The 22,126-nt window shown below is 41.8% G+C and overlaps 1 protein-coding gene and 1 long non-coding RNA gene across 2 annotated transcripts; one reads left to right on the top strand and one right to left on the bottom strand.

Annotated features, from left to right (window-relative positions):
* Positions 1-202: 202 nt before the first annotated feature.
* On the bottom strand, positions 203-2,590 carry LOC110789768 (uncharacterized). The gene is made up of 2 exons (XM_021994470.2): positions 2,395-2,590; positions 203-2,346 (listed from the first exon to the last, which is right to left on the bottom strand). The coding sequence occupies exons 1-2, from the start codon at positions 2,588-2,590 to the stop codon at positions 203-205; spliced, it is 2,340 nt and encodes a 779-aa protein (XP_021850162.2).
* A 17,725-nt stretch (positions 2,591-20,315) lies between these two features.
* On the top strand, positions 20,316-21,831 carry LOC130461948 (uncharacterized). Its single transcript, XR_008922012.1, has 4 exons — positions 20,316-20,811; positions 20,888-20,947; positions 21,058-21,156; positions 21,816-21,831. It is a non-coding gene; the product is annotated as an uncharacterized lncRNA (long non-coding RNA).
* The last annotated feature ends 295 nt before the right edge of the window (positions 21,832-22,126 follow it).

The following is a 22,126-nucleotide window of genomic DNA, read 5'->3' as shown; positions in this document are numbered from 1 at the left end:
CAGACCCAACAAGCTCCTTATAGAAGTCACAAATCTCTTTCTGAATTTCCTCTGTGGTGACCAGTTTCCTACCAGCAGTGTCATACAACAAGTCAATGCTATTCGTTGTGTATCTCTCTTTCATAGCACTGAAGAAGAATTTAGAGTTTGAATCACCTGTTTTCAACCACTGAATTCTTGATTTTTGCCTATATGCACTTTCCTAAATCCCTAGAAACTTTTTCAGCAACTCTGTCTGCTTCTTTTCATTCACCTGTAACTCAGTGTCAGTGGGAGTAGCAGCCAGCTGATGTTGGATGCCATCTAGATCAGTTCTAATAGTGTCAATTCTTTCCTCAAGTCTTGCAAACTCCTTCTTGTGTAATGTTTTCAAACCCTGCTTAACACATTTCAGCTTTTGCCACACCTGGTGCATTGCTGTGCCATGTATATTAACCTTCCAGCCATCATGAAACACTTGATTAAAGCTAGGGTGATCAGCCATATAGTTGAAGAACCTAAAAGGCCTCCCTTTAGAATGATCCTCTAAATTACAAGTGAGAACAAGAGGAGAATGATCAGAAAGCCCTGGGTTAAGATAATCCACAACAGCACCATCAAACACTGTATGCCAAGCAGCAAACCCTAGAGCTCTATCAATTCTAGAACTGATTCTCATATCACCTTGCCCTTTATTACTCCAGGAGAAGAAGTGGCCACAACTCTTCAGTTCAGCCAAACCAGCAGCATCAATACACCCCTCAAAGTCCCTTGTTTCACTATCTTGAACTTGATTACCATTAATCCTGTCCCCAGAATATAAAACAGAATTGAAATCCCCCATAAGCAGCCAAGGCTTGCTTGCAGTGTTAACCAAATCAACCCATAATGGCTTTCTATGATCTATAGTGTGTAGTCCATAGACACCAGTAAATTCAAAGGTAGTTAAGCCAGTCTTAGTGCATATGACTCCATGAATAAACTGATCTGTTTTATTCACAACCTGATAAGTAATCAAACTATGTCTCCAACCAACCCAAATTCTTCCTTTAGGAGAGTAGGAGTAGTTCATTTCCCACTTCCACTCACCTCCAAGTTTAGTCTGAACTTTCTTGACATTATTGTCTCTTACCCTAGTCTCCACCAAAGCTACAACATCTACATTATTCTTCTGCAAAAATCTCCTCACCTCCACCACCTTTGAAGGAGCATTAAGCCCCCTCACATTCCATGAGCATATTATCATGGGGGGGAACTCCACAGTACCTTCACCCCCACCTACCCCCCCACCTCCATCATCATCCTCAGAAGAACTCACCACAGAAGTATGAACTTGAGCCAAACCAAGAGCAGATATATGAGATCTAGTCTCCCTTCTTCTCCTAGATACTACCCTCCACCCATCATCACTAGGTTGAGCAATAGCAGCAGGAGTGTTCTCAACAACAGTAGAAGCCACCTCCTTCACAGTTTCAGCACAAGTCTCATCCTCCACAATTACAGGAACAACATTAACCATTGGTTCTTTAGGCCTCCAAACTTTCTGGATCTTTTGAGTGTGCTTAACAAACACTGCAGGCTGAAATCTAGTGGTATTACTCTTTTTAATGCTACAATCATGGCCCATGACCTTACAGGATTTGCAGAAGGGGGGAAGCCAATCATATTCTACCTTTTGCCTAATAGCCACGCCTTCACTATTCTGAATCTGCACAGTTTTTGGCAACTCCTTTGTGATGTCCACTTCAATCAACATCCTAGAAAATGAGATCCTTAACTGCTTAGAGGTGCACTCATCAGCAAAGAGTGGCACTCCTATCAAACTTCCAATCCTGCTAAGGGAGTCAGTACCCCAGCAGCTCAAAGGGAGATTTGGAAGCCTCACCCACACAGGGATAACCCTCAGAATCTCCTCCTGGAAGTCAAAATTAGCATTCCAAGGTTTGGTAATCATAGGTCTACCAAAGAAGGAATGGGGTCCAGAGAGCAACACTGAATCCCTATCTTTCTTAGCAGCAAATTTAATCACAAAGTACCCCTCATCATGCAGAAACACAGAAGGCTTACTAAGATTTTTCCACTCATTTGCAATATACCTAATGACAGCCCCAATGGAAGGTTTCTCTCCTACAACATACAAAATAAGAGCTGCATCCCACTTAGCAGCCATACACTTAATGTCTAAGCTATCAAGCCCAGCAACAGGACAACCATCTGAAATTGTGGGAGGAATGAAAGAGAGTGCATTACCTTTACTAGTGAGTTGAGCACCTTTAAAGAGACTCACCCAAGGTGTGGATGAAAGTGGACCACTCTCACACTGCTCCTTTGAAGAACTGGTCCTTTGCTGAGTAGCATCAATGTGCTCTGTTTTTGAGAATTACAAACCCCCATTATCAGTAAGGGTTTCCGTACCATTCTTCAATCCAAGCACAGCATTCACACTCCTCATCATCTCTTTAACCTTTTCCAAAGCAGAGCCTCTAAGAACTCCACTGTCTTGCACACCTTCCACAGTCTCCAAGATCTTTGGAGAAACCAACTGGGTTTGCGCTGGGAGAGAGGGGGTGTAGTTAATAGCAGCGTGGTAGGCATCAATGGCTTCCTGCATCTCAGGAGAAGGTGGCTCAGTGTTTGGGTGCGACGGAAACGGAGAAATAATCTACAAATTATTCAATCCTTATTAATTCTAATCGAGTTGTTTTAACCTTAAAGGAATGTAGACCTAATCAAGAGTTTATGACTAAAACGCTCCCACTTAAACCAAGAAATTTACATGCTTTACTAATTTTAAACATAAAATTGTATTTCCTAGTCCAACCGGAAACATACAAAATTAATTAAAATTCAAAGCTCATATAAATTATTATTTAAATCCTTTAATTTATTTTCGTTGAATTAAATTAACTAATTTAAATTTAATCGAGGTTTTAATTTTAGTAAAATAATTAGTATAAATAAAATTTATTATAATTAAATTATTCAAAACTAAATTCCCAGAAAAAAAAAATTAAATTACGAATTTTAAATTTAATTAAAATCGTTTTTCAACTGAAAATCAAAATTAAATTAAAACGAACCAATCGGGTAAAGACGAGGCCATGGGCTCGCGCCCATGCCCTGTCGAGTCCACGTAGCAGCAACGCCCCACTCGATTGATCGCATAGCAAGGCACGAGCAGCCACGCGTAGACACAGCAAGCCGAGCCACGCCTACGCGCAGCAGCAGCTCGCTCGTTGTGGCGAGGCAGCGCTCGCTGGGCAAGGCATCCCTCGATGTCCGCGCGCGCAGCCTGCTTACTCGCTTGGTGCCTTGCCTCTCACCCCATCCGCCCACTCGTCGCAGCACTTGACGCAAGGCAGTGCTGCTGCCTTGTGCTCTCGTGCCACGCGCTTTCTTGTTGCATTCGTACCGCATGGGCGATGAGCTCCTTTGCTCGTCGTCGCATGCCCGCACTATACAACACCCCTTAAGGGTAACACTTAGCATCCATTGCTTTGTGCGTGGAAGATTCGTGAGCGGGTTTTATAAAATCAAAACTTTATAATTTAAATTTATAGACGAATTAATAAATCATATTAATTTCATAAATTTAGGGCGAAAAATCGAAAATTTATTATTCAAATTAATTTCCGATCAAGTTTATTTTCATGGATTCAAATCTAGGTCATAAAATTTTAAAACTTTTCAATTTTAACAAACTTTATAGTGGTTTTTAATCATGTATTCCTAATTAAATTGCTAATTAATTATGAAAATCAAATCAAATTCTAAATTATTCAAATTTCAACAAATTAATTACAATCACAAATTAGGTTGTATAATTAACAAGCTTAGGCATTAAAATTGTTAAACATGTACAGTGGTCAATCATAGATTCAAGATTTACAAACAAGAATCGCAAATATTTAATTTAACATCTTAAAAATTACAAATTTTGCGTTCGAAAAACTAAAACCTCCGAAAAGTCATAGTTAGGCTTCGAATTTGGGAATTCTGGGTTCGGCATTAAATCTATGATTTTAGTCAAAATTTTAAAACGCCGTTTACATGCGAAAATCACTGTAAAATTATACGATTCCGACCATTATTGACTAAAATGCCGAAAATTCTGCGAACATATAATTAAATAATCGCACGAATTTGCAATTAATTACAAAAATCGAAATTAATCACCCCTTTAATTCATTGCAAATTTATAAAATTTAACCATGTTAACTATAATTTATTATGGAATTAATTAGAGGCTCGTGATACCACTGTTAGGTTATGACAAATATAAAACATATATTTCATGCGGAAAAACCTTAAAGCCAGGAATCCAAATTAACTGCCACATAACAATTAGCATAATTTAGGATGCATACATTCGAAGCGTGCCTTCCCTAGCTGCTCCCGAACCGAACAAGAACAAGTTTAGGACTCCAAGTGTAGTCCCTCCGTAGATAGTCCACAACACGTTCAAGTCCAAACCTCAAAAGTCAAATCCAACGGCGTCATAATGCCGGATTTTCTAGTCCAAATTTCGAGTTTCAAGTTCGATCCAAATTTTCAAGTCCAAACCTCAAAAGTCAAATCCAACGGCGTCATAATGCCGGATTTTCTAGTCCAAATTTCGAGTTTCAAGTTCAAATCCGAATTTTCTAGAACCTCAATTTTTCAAATCCAAATCCAACGGCGCCATAATGCCGGACTTTCTAGTTCAAATTTCGAGTCTCAAGTCTCAAGTCAATACTCAATCCAACGACGCCATAACGCCGGATCTTCTAGTCAAAATTTCCATTTCCAAACTCAAACCTCAAATCCAACGGCGCCATAATGCCGGATTTTCTAGTTCAAATTTCAAGTTTCAAGTCCAAATCCAACGGCGTCATGCCGGATTTCCTATTTCAAACATTCAATTCTTCAAACCTCAAACTCAAGTTGCCTCAAAGTCTCAAGTTCAAATATTCGAGCCCATACCGGCATAATGCCAACTTGCCAACTCGACCTTTCAAAATTTCAAAGCTTCAAGGATCAAGTTCCAAATTCATACCATCGTAATGCCGACTTTTCTATTCCATGTTTCAAACGTCAAGGTCCTATACTTCAAGGTTCCGAGTCCACGGCGGCATAATGCCGGACTTTCAAGTTCCTAAATTCAATGTTTCAAATCCACGGCGGCATAATGCCGGATTTTTCAAATACAAAGCCCCATAAAAAAGTGCGTCCTTTCCATCTCAAAGTTCAAATTTCAAGCCAAATTCAAATTCCAAGAAATCTTGCTTTCCATTGCTCCCCAATACAAAATTCAAAACATTTCCAACGGGTTGAAAATCCCCTGAAATAATACAAGTTCAAATTCTATCGACGGGTTGAAACTCCCCTAAAATAATACAAGTCCAATCTTCCGATGGGTTGAAACTCCCCTAAAATAATACAAATTCCAGTTCTCGAGCGGGTTGAAATTCCCTTCAAATATTCCAAATCCAACGGGTTGAAACTCCCCTAAAATATTGACGGGTTGAAATTCCCTTGAAACAATACAAAGTCAATTCCCTTTTCAATCGGGTTGAAACTCCCTTCAAATACTCCAAGTCCAATGGGTTGAAATCCCCCTGAAATATTGGCGGGTTGAAATTCCCTCGAAATAATACAAAATTCAATTTCCTAGTACGAGTCCAATTTCCAAATTCTTGAGCGGGTTGAAATTCCCTTCGAATAAGTCCAATTTCCAAAAGGTCGAAATATTCTTTTTCGACATTCCAAGTCCTAGTACAAGAGCCAACTTTCACAAAAGAATGAACGCTCCTCTCAAACATTTCCAACGGGTTGCAAATCCCGAATACAAGTACAAAATCCAAAATCCCGAATCTTCGGAGTGGCACTTAGAGTCAAAGTCTAAGTGTCATTCATTGCATGCATATCATACCATGTGTCGGGAAGTTCAAGTTCTAAAGTTCAAAATCATGTCCCAACTAGGTGCTCAGACTCCTCCTCTCAAAATCCTATTCAAGATGACTTCACTAGTAGCAGCTGTAGCAGAGCTCTATGAACGTGTTGAGGAAGCGGAGGCTCGCATAAGGGCTCTCGAAGACAATCAAGAAACTCTTTTCCGTGCTCTGGGCCCATTCGAGGTAGAGGAAATATTTCACAACCAAAGGCCTGTGCAGCCAAGTGAGAACTCGGAATCTGGGTTACCTCAAGGAGACATTTGCGGGATCTGGGCCAGCGATGATGAAGACACATATCAGGACCCTCCTATCGAAAACATCTCTGATGATGAATGCCCAGAAATCGTGAGCGCCGACTGGTACTTGGACCCCAAAGCAGAAAACAGTGTTCAAGTCATGACTAGGTCTGGTCGAATTCAAGAGCCAGCCAACAGAACGGCACCGGCGACTAATGTTCCTCTACCCACCGAGGAGAACCCTCTAATCAAGCAATTGAAGCGCACTAAGGCAGAGGTTAATATTTGGCAACTCATGGCTTCCTCTGTGGAACATCGCACTGCTCTTATCAATGCTATGGTCAAACTGAATGTCACCCCAGAAGTCACTCCTGACGAATTGATCGGGTTGCTCACGAATCTGGAAGAAGGAATCACCTTTACTAATGAAGTCCTCCCACCTGAGGGGGCAGGCCATCATAAGGCTCTCTATCTGACTGTCTAGTACAAAGATAAGATCATCCCCATGACTCTAGTGGACAATGGATCAGCCATTAATGTGTGTCCTCTCCGCACTGCTGAAAATCTGGGTTTCACCCCTAGTGACTTTTCTAGTTCCTCCCAAGGTGTTCGTGCCTATGACAACACTCGCCGGGAAGCAATGGGAACTCTCACTCTACTACTCCGCACAGGGCCAATCGAGCGGAAAGTGAGCTTTCAAGTACTCAATATCAAAGCAAGTTTCAATCTCCTATTGGGAAGACCTTGGATCCATGACCTCAAAGCAGTGCCATCTTCCCTCCACCAGAAAGTTCGAATGGAGGTCCAAGGAAACATCATTACTCTGCATGCCTCCCATCCAAGGACCAAAATAGCCGACAAGGCTCTGATATTAATCAAACATGATGACAACGACGAAGACCTTTGGGGATTCAGTGCTGAAGTTGGAGCCATCGAATCCAGAATGAATCCCATGGCAAAGCGCATGATGATCAAGGGTGGGCGCTTCTTGGGCACTACTCTGCCACCACCCACCGAATCTCCTTTCAAGGCCCAACGACAGACCAACTGTTGTGGACTGGGATACAAGCCAACTAAGTTCGATGACAAGCAGCAAAAGGCTAAGCTAAAGGCCCGTCGAGCCGGCAATGATCAATTCACAATACCTCTTCATCAACTCACACTCAATGGGAAATTCGTGAAAGAAGGAGAGGATGACTTATACTTCGACTTCCCATAACCTTTCTATGACTCTTCACAAGGGATCATTTACCCTGGATTCGAGATCTTTCAAGACTGTCACTTTCTAGAGGACGCTCCTCCAATACAAGACAAGGCTTCCCCTGAGTGCCTTGACTCATCAGCTTTTGGTCTGCTATTTTGCCAGGAAATAACCCCAATCATTTCCGAAGACGCCATGGTTCAAATGATCACTCAAATCGAAGATTTCGACCCATCTAAACTAATTACTCCAAGCAAGAAGATGGCCAATGGCTGGAGAAAGTCTCTCAAGATAACTGCTCCAAATGGCAAAATATTCAAGATTACTGTGGGCGAAGGATCTATGATGAGCGAGTCCGAGTCTGAGGATGAGTCTGGATCTGAGTCTAGCAATGAGTCTACGTGTCTAGAACTAGAGTCTTGCATCAATCAAGAGCCTCTAAAGGCCGAGCTTCAAGTTGAAACAGTCGATGTAATGATTGCAGATTTCAATAACACTTCAATTTCTACTTACTCTTCGAGTCCTAATTCAAAACACAATCCTAATCCAAACAACTTTTCTTTACAAGAAACTGACTTTGAATTTCTAAAAGCTATCGAAAATCATGAAAACAGGACGCCCATAATTGAGGAAACAGAAAAAATCAACCTTTCTAACAATAGTGACTCAAAATTAGTTCAGATTGGTTTAACTCTTTCTCAAGCAGAGCGGGACGATCTTATCAAGCTACTTTCAGAGTATGTAGACGTCTTCGCATGGTCCTATCATGATATGCCAGGGGTTGACCCAAGCATCGGTCAGCATACAATTCCCCTTATTCCAGGTTCAAAACCCATCAAGCAGAAACTCCGTCGCATGAAACCGGATGTTTCCCTCAAAATTCAAGAAGAGGTCTCCAAGCAGTTAGAGGCCGGGTTTATTCGAGAAGCAAAGTATCCAGAATGGATCGCAAATGTTGTCCCAGTTCCAAAGAAAGATGGCAAAGTACGAATGTGTGTGGACTACAGGGATCTTAACAGGGCCAGTCCTAAAGACGGTTTTCCATTGCCTCACATCGACATCTTGGTCGACAACACCGCAAATCACGCCTTAATCTCTTTTATGGACGGGTATGCAGGCTACAATCAGATTCCCATGGCAGAAGAAGACATGGAGAAGACAACATTCATCACTCAGTGGGGAACATATTGTTATACAGTTATGCGGTTCGGACTAAAGAACGCAGGAGCAACTTATCAAATAACAGCCACAACCATCATGAGCGATATGATTCACAGGGAAATTGAGGTATATGTCGACGACATGATTGTCAAATCCAAAGAACGGCATGAGCATACCTCGGTACTCCGAAAGTTTTTCAACAGGCTCAGACAATACAACATGAGGCTCAATCCTCAAAAGTGCGTATTCGGGGTGACGTCAGACAAGTTACTCAGATATGTCATCAGCTCTCGAGGCATAGAGGCTGATCCTTCAAAAATCAAAGCAATTCTCGAGATGCAACCACCAACGAATGAAAAGGAAATTCGGAGTTTTCTCGGCAGACAATACATCAGCAGGTTCATTTCAAGACTCACAATGATCTGTGAACCAGTGTTTCGAAAGCTCCGAAAAAGCGAGCCCAGGGTGTGGGATGGCGACTGTCAGCATGAATTCGAAACAATCAAGAGCTACCTTTCCAACCCACCAGTACTAAAGCCAGCCATGCCAGGGATTCCCCTCAGGCTCTACCTCACAACAACTGATTCAGCAGTGGGGGCTATGCTTGCTCAGGAAATTGAAGGCAAGGAGAACGTCGTATACTACATAAGAAAAAAGATGATCGAGTACGAGACCAAATACACTCAGATCGAGAAACTCAGCATCGCCTTGGTTTGGGCCACAAAGAAACTACGGCACTACATGCTTTCCCATAAAATACATGTGATCAGCAAAGCGGATCCTCTCAAGTATCTATTCGAAAAACCAGCACTCAACGGGCGGTTGTCCAGATGGTTGGTCATGCTAGCAGAATTCGACCTCAAATACCTTCCGCAGAAGTCTATCAAGGGTTCAGCAGTCTCAGATTTCCTAGCCGACTGTCCTGTCGAGGCAGAAGAGGAAGATTACGACATACCCGACGAGCAAATCTTAATGACCAGTGATGACAGTTGGTCAATGCATTTTGACGGTGCTTCCAACCAGAACGGATGTGGTGTTGGAGTAATCTTAGTAGCTCCAGACGGCACCCACATTCCGATATCAGCAAAACTATAATTCAACGTCACAAACAATGCGGCAGAATATGAAGCATGCATCATGGGCCTGGAAGCCGCCTTAGCATTGGGCGTCCAGAAACTCCGAGTGTACGGATTCCTCCCTAATCATCAATTAAATTCCCGGCAAATGGAAAGCAAGAAACAAGAGCTTAGCTCCATACCTGTCCTATCTCGAACAACTGTCTGAACAAATAGAAGAGCTTCGCTACACCTACCTCCCGAGAGAGGAAAATCAATTCGCCGATGCACTGGCAAAACTGGCTTCAATGATCAACATTCCAAGCAGCATGGCTGAAATGCCACTTACAATTGAAACACGTCAAGAAGCAGCATATGTCCATGTTATTGACAGCGTCGAGCAAGACGAAGATGAACCTTTGTTTACAGACATTCAAAGGTATCTACAAAATTCAGAGTATCCCCCGCACTTTTTAAGCAGGAATCAAAGGGCTCTACGATTACAATCAGCCAATTTCGTCATAAAAGGCAGCGTTCTGTACAAAAGGTCCCTTGGCGGTCCTAACCTCCGATGTGTTGACAAGCACGAAGCTCAAAGAGTCATGGACAACGTACCTGCTGGAGTCTGTGGCACCCACATGAATGGGAAGATGCTAGCCCTCAAGATCATTAGGGCATGATACTATTGGACTACCCTCGGACGGGACTGCTACTTCTTTGTCAAGAAATGTCCTACATGTCAAAAGTGTGCGAATCTGAAGCACATTCCTCCATCACTACTATACTCTCAATCATCACCGTGGCCATTCTCAGCCTGGGGTATCGACGTCATCGGCAAAGTCACTCCAACAGGCACCGGGGGTCATGAGTTCATACTGGTCGCCATCGACTATTTCACCAAATGGGTCGAGGCCAGATCATTCAAAGTATTGGGTTCCAAGCAAGTGGCCCAGTTCATACAAGAAAACATCATATGCAGATACGGTGTTCCTCACGAGTTCATCAGTGACCAAGGAACCCATTTTCAAGGAGAGTGTGAAGATCTATTCACCGAGTACAAGATTCAACATCATCACTCTTCACCTTATCGCCCACAGACCAATGGGGCAGTCGAAGCAGCCAACAAGAATGTCAAGACCATCATCATGAAAATGACTACCAATTACAAGGACTGGCCCCAAAAGCTTCATTTCGCATTGTGGGGATATCGAACTTCAATTCGCACTTCAACTGGTGCAACTCCGTTCTCATTGGTCTATGGAATGGAAGCAGTACAACCTATCGAGCTAAAGATACCTTCTCTAAGGATAGTCCTCGAAAGAAAAATCCCAGAAGCTGCATGGGTACAAGCCAGATATGACGAGCTAGTCATGCTCGATGAGCGGCGGCTTTAAGTCGCTCACCATGTACAAGTCTATCAGCGCCGAGTGGCCAGACATTTCAACAAAAGGGTCAGAACCCGAAACATCAAGGAAGGCGAGCTTGTCCTGAAAGCCCTTCGCAAAAGCACCATGGACCCAAGGGGAAAATTCAAACCCAACTGGGCAGGCCCATACATTGTCAAGAAAATCCTCTCCGGGGGAGCAGTCGAACTAACAGACATCGACGGAACAGAATTCAGATCACTGACCAACCTCGATCAACTCAAGAAGTTCTATGTCTAAGTTCCATGTTCAAATTCAAGAATCCAAATTCAGGTCCTGTAAGGTAGTCAGAACTACGTCCAGCCTGATTCCCTAACGGGACACGTAGGCAACCTCATTTCGAAGCCCGACCACTTTAATACAAAAAAAATTCAAAATTTCCTCAATTAAGGGCATCCTAAAAATCAAATCAAATCAAAATTCAAAATTCAAATTGTTGTTGATTTTATTCCAAATGTGCCAATTCAAAGCAAAGCATGTTCAAGCGGAATTTAACACAATAACTCTTTATTTGGCCCTAAGGCCTTCAAAGCTAATTCAAATACAAAGTCAAGATCAAGTGAAGCAAAGTTCAAAAGCCTTTTCACTTCCTAAACACATCTTCTAAACACATCATTCCAAACACATTCCAAACACAATTCATTCCAAACACATTTAGCCTACAAATATCTAGGGTCGGGCGACTATTCTCTCGAGTCTTGGCACCTTGAGTACTATCCCCTGACTCCTCCCGCGATCAATCATCAATCTTCCCCTTGCCCAAGCGGCGGGAGAAGGAACTTGCAAGCCTTCCAAGACGGGAGGACGATGAACCTCTTTTGGATTTCGAACGGTCAAGCACCGGATGGGCCACACTCCCGTCACCTTCCTCATAGTCAGTTGATGCAGGACGTCTAGCTCTAGAACCTCGGACTCTAGCTGGTCCGGAAAAAGAAATGTCCCTCTGGCTTAGGCCTCTCATCCATACAATATACCCCGCAGACAGAGTAACTGACTCAGTGAAGGAAATAATGCCCTTGGTCCAAGTATGCATTCAATGTTAAGTCTAATAAAAGCGGTTCAGTATTAATTAACAAGTTAATAATTCAGTGAGATCAAGTGAGCTGAATGCCTAGCTAGAGGCCGCTTCAGTTCAAGTGGAATTAATGATATTAATCCACAGCTTACTCTTGACTGAACCCGTAGGGTCACACAAATAGTACGTAAACGGATCAAGTATTTAATGGCATTAAATACTCCATCTATGGATATTCGGAATCGACGGATCTTGGTTTCAGTGGGAGCTGAGATCGTCACAGGCAAGAAATGAATACTCCGGAAACGATGATATTGCCGGAAACGGAAATATGGATCGTATCGGAAATACAAATATTATCCAAGTCGTAGATGTTGCCGGAAACGGAAACATGGTACGTATCGGAAAATATTATCGGAAATGGAAATATTGCCGGAATCGGAAATATTGCCGGAAACGGAAATATTGTCAGAATCGTAAATATTATCGGAATCGGAAAATAATTCCGGAAACGGAAATATTAAATATTTGTTCGAAACGGAAATTAATTCCGGAATCGGAAATATTAAATGTTGTTCGTATCGGAAATGAATTCCGGAACCGGGAATTTAATCGGAAGCGTATCGTACGAATAAGCATCGGACGAGGCCTGTCGGACGAGGGCCCAGCACGAAGCCAGGCCATCGCCCAGCAAGCCACACGCATCCAACAACACGCCAATGCCTCGACCAGGCCCAGCGCAAGGCCAGTCCCAGCCAAGGCTGGCGCGCGCGCACAAATGGGCTGCGGGCAGTGGGCCTGTGCGCCGTGCGCACAGCGTGGGCCGCAAGGCTTGCGCATGGGCGTGCGATGCTCGTGCGGTGCGTGTGTACGTGTTATACGAATCCTAAAGCTATCGGGATTCGTGCATAGATTAAATCCTAATCCTAAAAGATTAAATTAATTATTTAGAGTTCTGATAGGATTCTAATTAATTAATTAGTATTCTAACAGGATTCGAAATCCTTTCCAAGGTTCTATAAATATATGCCTAGGGTCATAAATTTATACACAAGTTTTCAAGTATTCAAAACTAGGATTTTTAAACAGAAAAATCAGCCATAACTCTTGCCCATTAGCCGAAAATAAGTAGTACCTTAAGGGCGATCCTAGTTGGTCAAGCTTAAGGCGGATCCGGACGTGTTGTGGACTATCTACGGAGGGACGACACTTGGAGTCCTAAAGACTTGTTCTTGTTCGGTTCGGGCGCAGCTAGGGAAGGCACGCAACAAAGAGTATGCATCTAAACTATGCTAAATGATTATGTGTAAATAATATGCTTTCCTGGCTTTATGGTTTTTCCGCATGATTTATGAATTGTCATATGTATCATAACCTAACACTCAGGTGGGAACTGGATACTCAAGAATGCTTTGGCAACCCAATACCGCCTCCAAACTTCAAGTCGACTCGCATTCAGGACAACAGGTTTCGGGTTCTCTTAAGTACAGTCCGGGATCTCCTGTTTCAAGCCATATTGTCTCATCACTCGAGCAGGCGAGTAGAAGACTAGCATTGTGAGGCTTGGCACCCTCAAAGCACTAGAACCAGGGGCATGTCTCATAGCAGCAATACCCCACCAAGGAACTACCCACTTTATACAAGATTCAATCCCAGAGAATGCACACCGCCACTCATCCAATGAAAGCCGGCCATACAATGTGGGTCGCACAGTGATCAAGGGGAAAACTAGGTCGTTACTAGTCTCTCCTAATCAAACAAATTACCTAAACTAACCACTAAACACAAGTAAAGCGGTAAGCAAGGGTCGGAATTCACAAGGACTAAGGTGCGCTAATCTATGCTAATCAAACAATAAGCTAGGTCGGAACGGGGTTTTGGAATTTCACTAATCGAATAGAACTAATAAAACTAAACTAAGAAATCAAAAGTAAACGAGATTAGGGAATGGGTCGCACAACAACAAATCATGGAATGGACATAAAAGAATTGAAAACGGGGAAGATTCACAAGCACTACATGATAAGCGTTGATTTCACAAATAGCTCCAACTATCTCCCGACTTGCGAGCAATTTTCCTAAGCATCAAGGATGAACTCCCGTTCTACCCTATCATACCCGGGGTAAATCAAAGTCCCAATTCAACCAAATAGTCAAGTTTAGGTCTTTAATCCCTTTCCAACCCAACTAAACTACTCCAAACAATCATGAAACACTTAATTGATCAAGTTAAATGCAACATGTATCGGAAATGCTTAAACATGTAATAATTTAATCATGAAAATCCCTAATTTCTAATCACCAATCAATGTTGAGTTTTCACCAAACCCTAATCAATAAACTACTCCATAATCATAAAAACACAAAATTTATGAAAATTAACAACTAAAAACATGATTCTAAACAATAACAATAACTAATCTAAACATGGATAATTAAACTAAACATGAACCATTAAACTAAATAAAACAAAATAAATCCAGCAATAAATGAAAAAATAAATGAGGAGAGAGAGTAAGAAATTTCTCATTGATTAATGGTGGAAATCTTGAACAATTTGTCATGCTTGATTATCAAAACCCCAAATTTCATTGATAATTTCTCACTTTTCTCTCTCAAAAAGCTAAACTAAACTAAAACCCTAAAAAATGTTCTAAGTATTTACATTGTAATGAGTTGGTCCTAAAATGACTATTTATACTCTAAGCCTAAAAACAAAATAAAAGAGAAAAAAAAGAAAAGTATGAAAACTAAATCTGAAATTAATTAAAAGAAATAAGAAAATGAAAAAGAGGAAGAAAAGAAAAAGAAAAAGAAAAGGAAAAAGAGAAATAAAAATAAAAGAGAGAAAGAAAGTAAAATGTAGAAACAAAACCCCTTGCCCCGTAGCTTTTCTTTTTTTTAGATCAAAACAAATCAGGTCCCCTCTTTTCCTTCGTCTCTATTTTTCGCCTGGTTCCTGCTCCTTCTCTCTTCATCTCATCACCCACCATCATCATCAATCACCACCGTCCATCACCGAGCATCATTCATGATTATCGTCCACCCTCACCGTCCGATCTTCTCGCTGCTCTGTTTCTATCATCTCACGCATCATCCATCGTCCATCATCATCATCCAATTCAATTGTACATCAATCACACCGCCAAATTCGCAGCTCAATTGATCATCAAATCGCAGCCACTCAATTTCATTAAATCCGTACAACAATTAAGCGCTCAAATGTTCGGTGGAACTAAATGTGGGTTCGGTCGAACCCGGCTGTGATTTGGTCGAAGTGACGGGAGGTTCGGCCGAACCTTGGACTTACAGTAACTTTTCTAAAATTCGGGTTCGGTCGAACCGATACAGGTTCGAACGAACCTATTTACTCTGTTTTTAGCTCTGTTTTGGGGGTTCGATTTTGATTGATTTGGGTTGTGTTTTTGCTGTTGTTGTTGGTTGTGTGTTGTACTGTTGTTGGTGAATAGATGAAAGTGAGAGGAGGGATGTTGGTGGTGTTTGTTGGCGGAGCAGCGATGGTGGTGGTGTTTGGCAGCAGGGACAGAGGTGGCACAATTGATGTGGTGTAGGATAGGGAAGATGTGGTGTAGGATAGGAGTGCTGGCTGGTTTTGTAGCTTATTGTTCTTTAAACCAGAGTTGACTTTTCTTGACCATGTGATACGCAACTGATTTCGGCCCTTGAAACATCTACTCCGATACTCCATACACATACAACCTACAAAATTAAAACAAAAAAAAAACGAGGGGAGAAACGAATAAAAGTAGAATGAAGACAAATAATGAAATCTAAAAATAATAATGAAATCTAATAATAATAATAATAATAATAATAATAATAATAATAGAAAGAAATAGAAATAGAAAATAAAATAGAATAAAATATGAAATAGAAAATTAATAACGAAAACTATAATAATTAAACGATAGGAATTATAAAATAAATTAAAATAAAATAAACTACGAAATTAAGATCTAAAAACTAACAAAAATAACTAAAAACGCTAAACTAAGCAATAAATAATCAAAATAAGAAAATAAGGGAAATAAAGATTAAAAATACTAAAAATAGGATAAAATTACTCAAATATTTGCCTAATCACTACCCTATGAGCGACATAAATGTCACTCATCACACAGTGAATCCCTTTCTATTATAGCTCGCCATGTTCTCCGGTAGTGCCACCAACATGAGCCTCTCCATAAGCCAAACCTTGGGGAGTATACAAGAAGCGCATTTCAAAATTCAACATTCAAAATTCAAATACAAGTACAAATTCAACATACAAGAGAGCTCCAGACCCTTACTTGGAGTAACACCGGACTTCCCGATGGCAAGGAAGAGGGGTCCGACTTCGGCATATCAAGGCCCATCAATGTCTCGCCAATCACAAGCGGCATTGGGTCCCGACCATTAGCAAACTGCTCTACAATTTCTATTAGGGAGGCATCACCATTGCCAAACCCCTGTTTCGAAAAGAGAAAGCGAGCGAAAATACAAAAACTCAAAGCTCTCAGGCGGAATACTTTGGGAACATCAAGCCCAGCAAAGTAAGTGACAAAGAGGGACAAATCCACCCCTCTGCCATATACAACAGCACTCAAAAGTGGGGGCTTCAAGCCCAAATACCTTTCAAAACACATGAAAAAGTGTTCTTCAACACTAGGCATGCATGGCTCCAGCATCAAGGGCCACCCTAATATAGCACTAAATTCCTCAGGAAGGGGACATACCTCATTATTTTCAAAACGGAAGACATGATGATTTGGATCCCAAGCCTACAGAGCAGCAAGAATGAAGTGCAAATCCAATTTTACAAACCGGAAAGAGACGAGCACCCCAAGATGCATTCCATCAAGCTCCCTTTTCTCCAATTTGCCTAGCAAACCAAGCCACGAGTTCAAGGCACTCTCAAAGGACACAGCCATATTTCCTTTTCTTTTCGAGAGGAAGCAGTATGCAATGATAGTAGGGAAGGATTGATACAAAAAAGAATTCGACAACCTCCCTATTTATACAAGAGTCGGCTTGCACGACAGCCAACAAGCGCCAGGCGCCAAGCCTGCGCCAGGCGCAGGGGCCTGCATCTAAGGACGAGGCCACCGTCCTCTCTTATGACTCCGATTACACACTCTTTAGTGCTTCGGACAGCAGAGTACAACCTCCATTATTCAAGTTTCCAAAGCCGCAAACCGCGCAACTTCAAGCAGTCCGGATCAACGCTTCGGGCAGATTTCGGGTCATTTCAAAATTCAAGCATTCTAGTCCTAGGTCGGCGTCCTAATTCGAGTCTGCATATGCATAGCAAGAGTTGAATATACTTTGACTTGCGCTTTTCCTAACCAAAAAACCTCAGTCAAAGTGGGGGCTTATAGTGGGTATATATACACCCGAAAAAATGGGCAATTTTTTTTTTCCAAATTTTTTGCAAATTTATCATGCATGCATATAGCTACAAAATTTCAAGGCACACACAACGCATACAATCTCAAGCATTCAAACATACAAAGCCAATCTTCGAAAAACTTCAAACCAATTCAAGTTCAAAGCCAATTCAACCATACAAAATTCAAGTGTCAAGCCATACAAATACAATACAATCCAGCCTATACAAAATCAACCCAGGCAAGCTGGAACTCGCTACCATGCAGGGTCAGTCTGAATCATCACCAGCAGAGACATCAATCACGGGTGCCTTGTCCCTGTTACGCCTCCTAAGGCGCTCCAGCTCCCGATCCAGCTCCGTCCCAGGGGTACTAGGATCCTCCTCCGAGATACGAAGTGTGCTAGTGGAGGGATGAACTCCCTGCTGAGGAGAGGAATACTGATAAGGCAGCGGCATCGGCATATACGGGTATGACCCAAACATCTGAGTCTGACGCATCCTCTCCATCTCCGCATAGCAAGCCCATGAACCTGCACCCCAAGGCTGAGGGCCACTTCCTCCGAAGTAGTAACCGGAAGGAGGAACAAAGGCCCGTGAATCGCTAGCACCTCCAAATGAATGCCTGGTGGGATCAACATGTACAAAAGGGGAAGCTCCCCGCTCAGCATCAGAATGCCTCTGATGAGCACCAGCACCGGACCCCTGTCCCAGCTCTAAGCTCGGTCCCTCCTGTCCCAAGGACGTCTCCGCCTGAGGCTCTCTGTCAACGGAATCTCTACGGTCTCGACGACGCTCCTATACAAAATACAATTTCAGGAATCAATTTCCCGGTTTGAATTTCCAGTATACAAGTTTCAAGATCAAGTGAGATACCTCTCTGTTCCGGCCACAAAGCTTCTGGGTCAGCTTGGCACACTGTCTCTTCCAAGAATCAAGCAAGAGCATCCAGCGACGCACTCTCACTCGAGACGCCTACATACAAAATTCAAGATCAGTTTTCCCGTACAAAGTTACAAACAGTTTCAAAAATGCAACAGTACTTACAGGGGCGTAATGCTCAGGTACAGCATCATATGATTTCCGGTGCGGAGGAGAAGCCAAAGGAATGGTCTCCACCACCTCTTCCCCGTCCGAGTTCTCATAGTGGAGGATCCTATCAGCATGAGGAATGTCCCCGGGATCAACCTCCTCCTCCTACATACAATCATACAATCATACAATCATGCAATCAATACAAGAATACAAGAATACAAGGATACAAGATACAAGGTTCAAAGCTCACCGGCAGTACGAAGCGTACTGGTGAAGCCAGCCTCCTCAGGAAGTCGTCATATCTCCCCTTCATGTGTACAAACTCCCTCCAAGAGCGGCAAACATCCTCACCCCTAGCCTCCGCATAGAGCCGGGCAAGATCTTCATCCAGAGCCAGTATGGACTCCGGTGGATCCTTGGGGACAAGCCTATCCCCCGAATGGTGTTGAAGGGACACTCGCTCCCCCAGATACCACATATGGAGGTACACCCCTGGAAGCAAAACCCGCCGCCCAGACAGGAAATGGGCACGAGCAGCCGAGACAGGTACAACCGCGTTGGCAAAAGGACGCCATACCACCTGCAAAGCAAACAACTCAGACAACAGTACAAATACAAATACAAGAGAGCAAAACAGTACAAAAGATTACATCTTCCGCGGATAGAACTCTCCAAGCTCTGCGAGAAGCCGCCAAAGACGCACCCACGCGCACCGCTCCTATCCAAGAGGCAGCATACGGGTAAGCCGCATCTCTAGTACGCTCCGGCGCCAAAGTCGGAAAGTGCTCATAGATCCAAATCTTTCAAGGAACAAGCAAAGCATCAGTCAAGTTCAAAATACAAGCATACAAGTACAAAGTGCAAAGTACAAGGAGTCTCAAATACCTCCAGCACGCTCCATAGAGCAGCCATGCTCGGGTCATTCCCCAGTGCAGTCTGGGAGGCCCGCTTTATCTCTTACAAAAGGTGGATGTATGCCAAGCCACCCCAGTTATAGCTCGAAACAGCTCCCAAGTCCCGCAAAGCGGACAAGAATTTGATGTGCACCCAACTGTTCCTACTCGGGGCCATCACTCTGATCACCAAGGCTAGGAGGAAGAGCCTAACCCTCTGCTCCGCGGACACACCCCTACCACAGATAGCCTCCACAATCACCTTCACGGAAGCGTGAGCATCATCATCAGACAAGTCAACAACAGGGCCGAGCAAGTCCCTGGTGAAGGAAATAATGCCCTGGGTCTGCATTTAATGATAAGTCTAATAAATGCGGTTCAGTATTAATTAACAAGTTAATAATTCAGTGAGATCAAGTGAGCTGAATGCCTAGCTAGAGACCGCTTCAGTTCAAGTGGAATTAATGATATTAATCCACAGCTTACTCTTGACTGAACCCGTAGAGTCACACAAATAGTACGTAAACGGATCAAGTATTTAATGGCATTAAATACTCCATCTATGGATATTCGGAATCGACGGATCTTGGTTTCAGTGGGAGCTGAGATCGTCAAAGGCAAGCAAGTGAATACTCCGGAAACGATGATATTGCCGAAAACGGAAATATGGATCGTAATGGAAATATAAATATTATCCAAGTCGTAGATGTTGCCGGAAACGGAAACATGGTACGTATCGGAAAATATTATTGGAAATGGAAATATTGCCGGAATCGGAAATATTGCCGGAAACGGAAACATTGTCAGAATCGGAAATATTATCAAAATCGGAAAATAATTCCGGAAACGGAAATATTAAATATTTGTTCGAAACGAAAATTAATTCCGGAATCGGAAATATTAAATATTGTTCGTATCGAAAATGAATTCCGGAATCGAGAATTTAATCAGAAGCGTATCGTACGAATTAGCATCGGACGAGGTGTAATCCCCCGTAATTTTATAAAATTTATTAATATATTTAACATATAGTTAATTATATTTAAATAGAATTTACGAATTTTAGAAATTAAAATGTAATTAATGAATATTTATTTATACGTTTTAAATATTTCAACGATTTATGAAATCAAAAATAATTTAGAATTTTATGTTGAAAAGAATTTGAATTACGAAAACACATTTGAACTTGGAAATCAATCCTAATCGATTTTGGACTAAAACGAACTCAATTCTAATCCTAGCCCATATTAATAAAGCCCAAAACAAATAACCCATAATCCTTCACCCTTGTTCAATCCCATGTGAAACACTCCCTCAACTTCACGTGATATAGAAAAAAAAAAAAAAAATCTCAAACTCTCCTTCCCTTTTCACGATCCTCCTCCCTGCTCCTCTCTTTGCTCAGCCACCACCAGCAGCGCACCACCACCACCTGCTCGCGGACTCGTGGTTGTTCTTGCCGCGCCGCCTTGCTCTCACCGTCGTCGCCGGTAACTCCCCTCTCCCCTTTGTTTCTTCTTTCGAAATTCTTGTCCTTCTCCTCCTCATCTGTTTCGGTTCTCACAGCTGCCACCATTGTTTCCTGCCGGCGACCAAGCCACCACCCGACACCGGTCTCCATCGTCGGTAAGACTCTCTCTCCTCCCCGTGTTTCTTTCTCTTTTTCGTCCCCCCCTGGCCTCCTCTGTTTTGTTTCGTGCTTGCTTCCCTCTCACTCGTTTTCATTGTTGCGGCAGCCACACTCAACCACCGTGCGCCGCTGTGCCCCACCTCGCCGCCCACTCGCTGCCGCGCCTGCCCTAACGCCGGCCATCCACCCTTTTGTCTCTTTTTTGGTTGATTTTCTTAAACCCTAAGTTAATTAAATGTTTTAATTATGTTGATTAATTCTAATTATGTTCTTGAATTAAATTTATAATCTTTATGGTTTGAATATGATTTTCAGATTTGGTGTTGATATTATAAACTAATTATTTTCAGTTTTGGTTGATTAAAATATAAATTAGGGTTTAATCATGTTTTATTAATTCGAATTATGTTTTCTTGAATGAAAGTTATAGTTTTTATGATTTAAATTATAGATTTCAGATTATACGAATTATATAATAAAGTTACTAATTTTCAGATTATATTATATTGGTTAAATTAGTGCCTTTAAGTAGTAAAATGTGACTTTTGAGGTTTTAATGGCTTTAAATCATAATAGAACAATTATATATTATTAAAGTTATTATTTTTATGATTTTAAAGATGTTGAATATATTTTGAGCAAGTTTTTAATTATTTTAGATTGCTGGAAATTTAAAAAGGGAAGTTTATTGGAGTTTAAGATTTGGGATCCTTAATATAATTATTATTATTATGCTTGGAGGTTAATTAGTTAAGTTTCTATATTGGAGAATGTTCTAAATACGTTTGGGATGTGTTTAGAGTACGTTAGTGTTGCTGTAAATTGTTAGAGAATTGATTGGAGAATTTTATTGGTTGTTGTTAGGTGGAGAATTCTCCGTACATACATGTGTGCTTGGAATGTGTGCTAATTGTTGAAACCATGTTGAATTGTTGATGAACTTGGTTATGTTAATGTTGTTGATGAACTTAGTCAGGTTGAAATTGCATGTTTGATACTGTTGGATGAACATATTAAACTTATATTGCATTTTGAGGATTATAACATGTTAGTATGGAAGATTGATGCAAACATGTTTGATTGGGAACACTAGATTACTTAGTATATAATTCAGATCAGTTGATTGTTGTTCCCTTTTAGCTTTTCACTACTTTATGAGGGCGGAGGACCTTATT

Source organism: Spinacia oleracea, chromosome 5 (genome assembly GCF_020520425.1).
Source record: "Spinacia oleracea cultivar Varoflay chromosome 5, BTI_SOV_V1, whole genome shotgun sequence".
NCBI classification, from domain to species: domain Eukaryota; kingdom Viridiplantae; phylum Streptophyta; class Magnoliopsida; order Caryophyllales; family Amaranthaceae; genus Spinacia; species Spinacia oleracea.
This window is presented reverse-complemented; position numbering and strand designations above follow the sequence as displayed.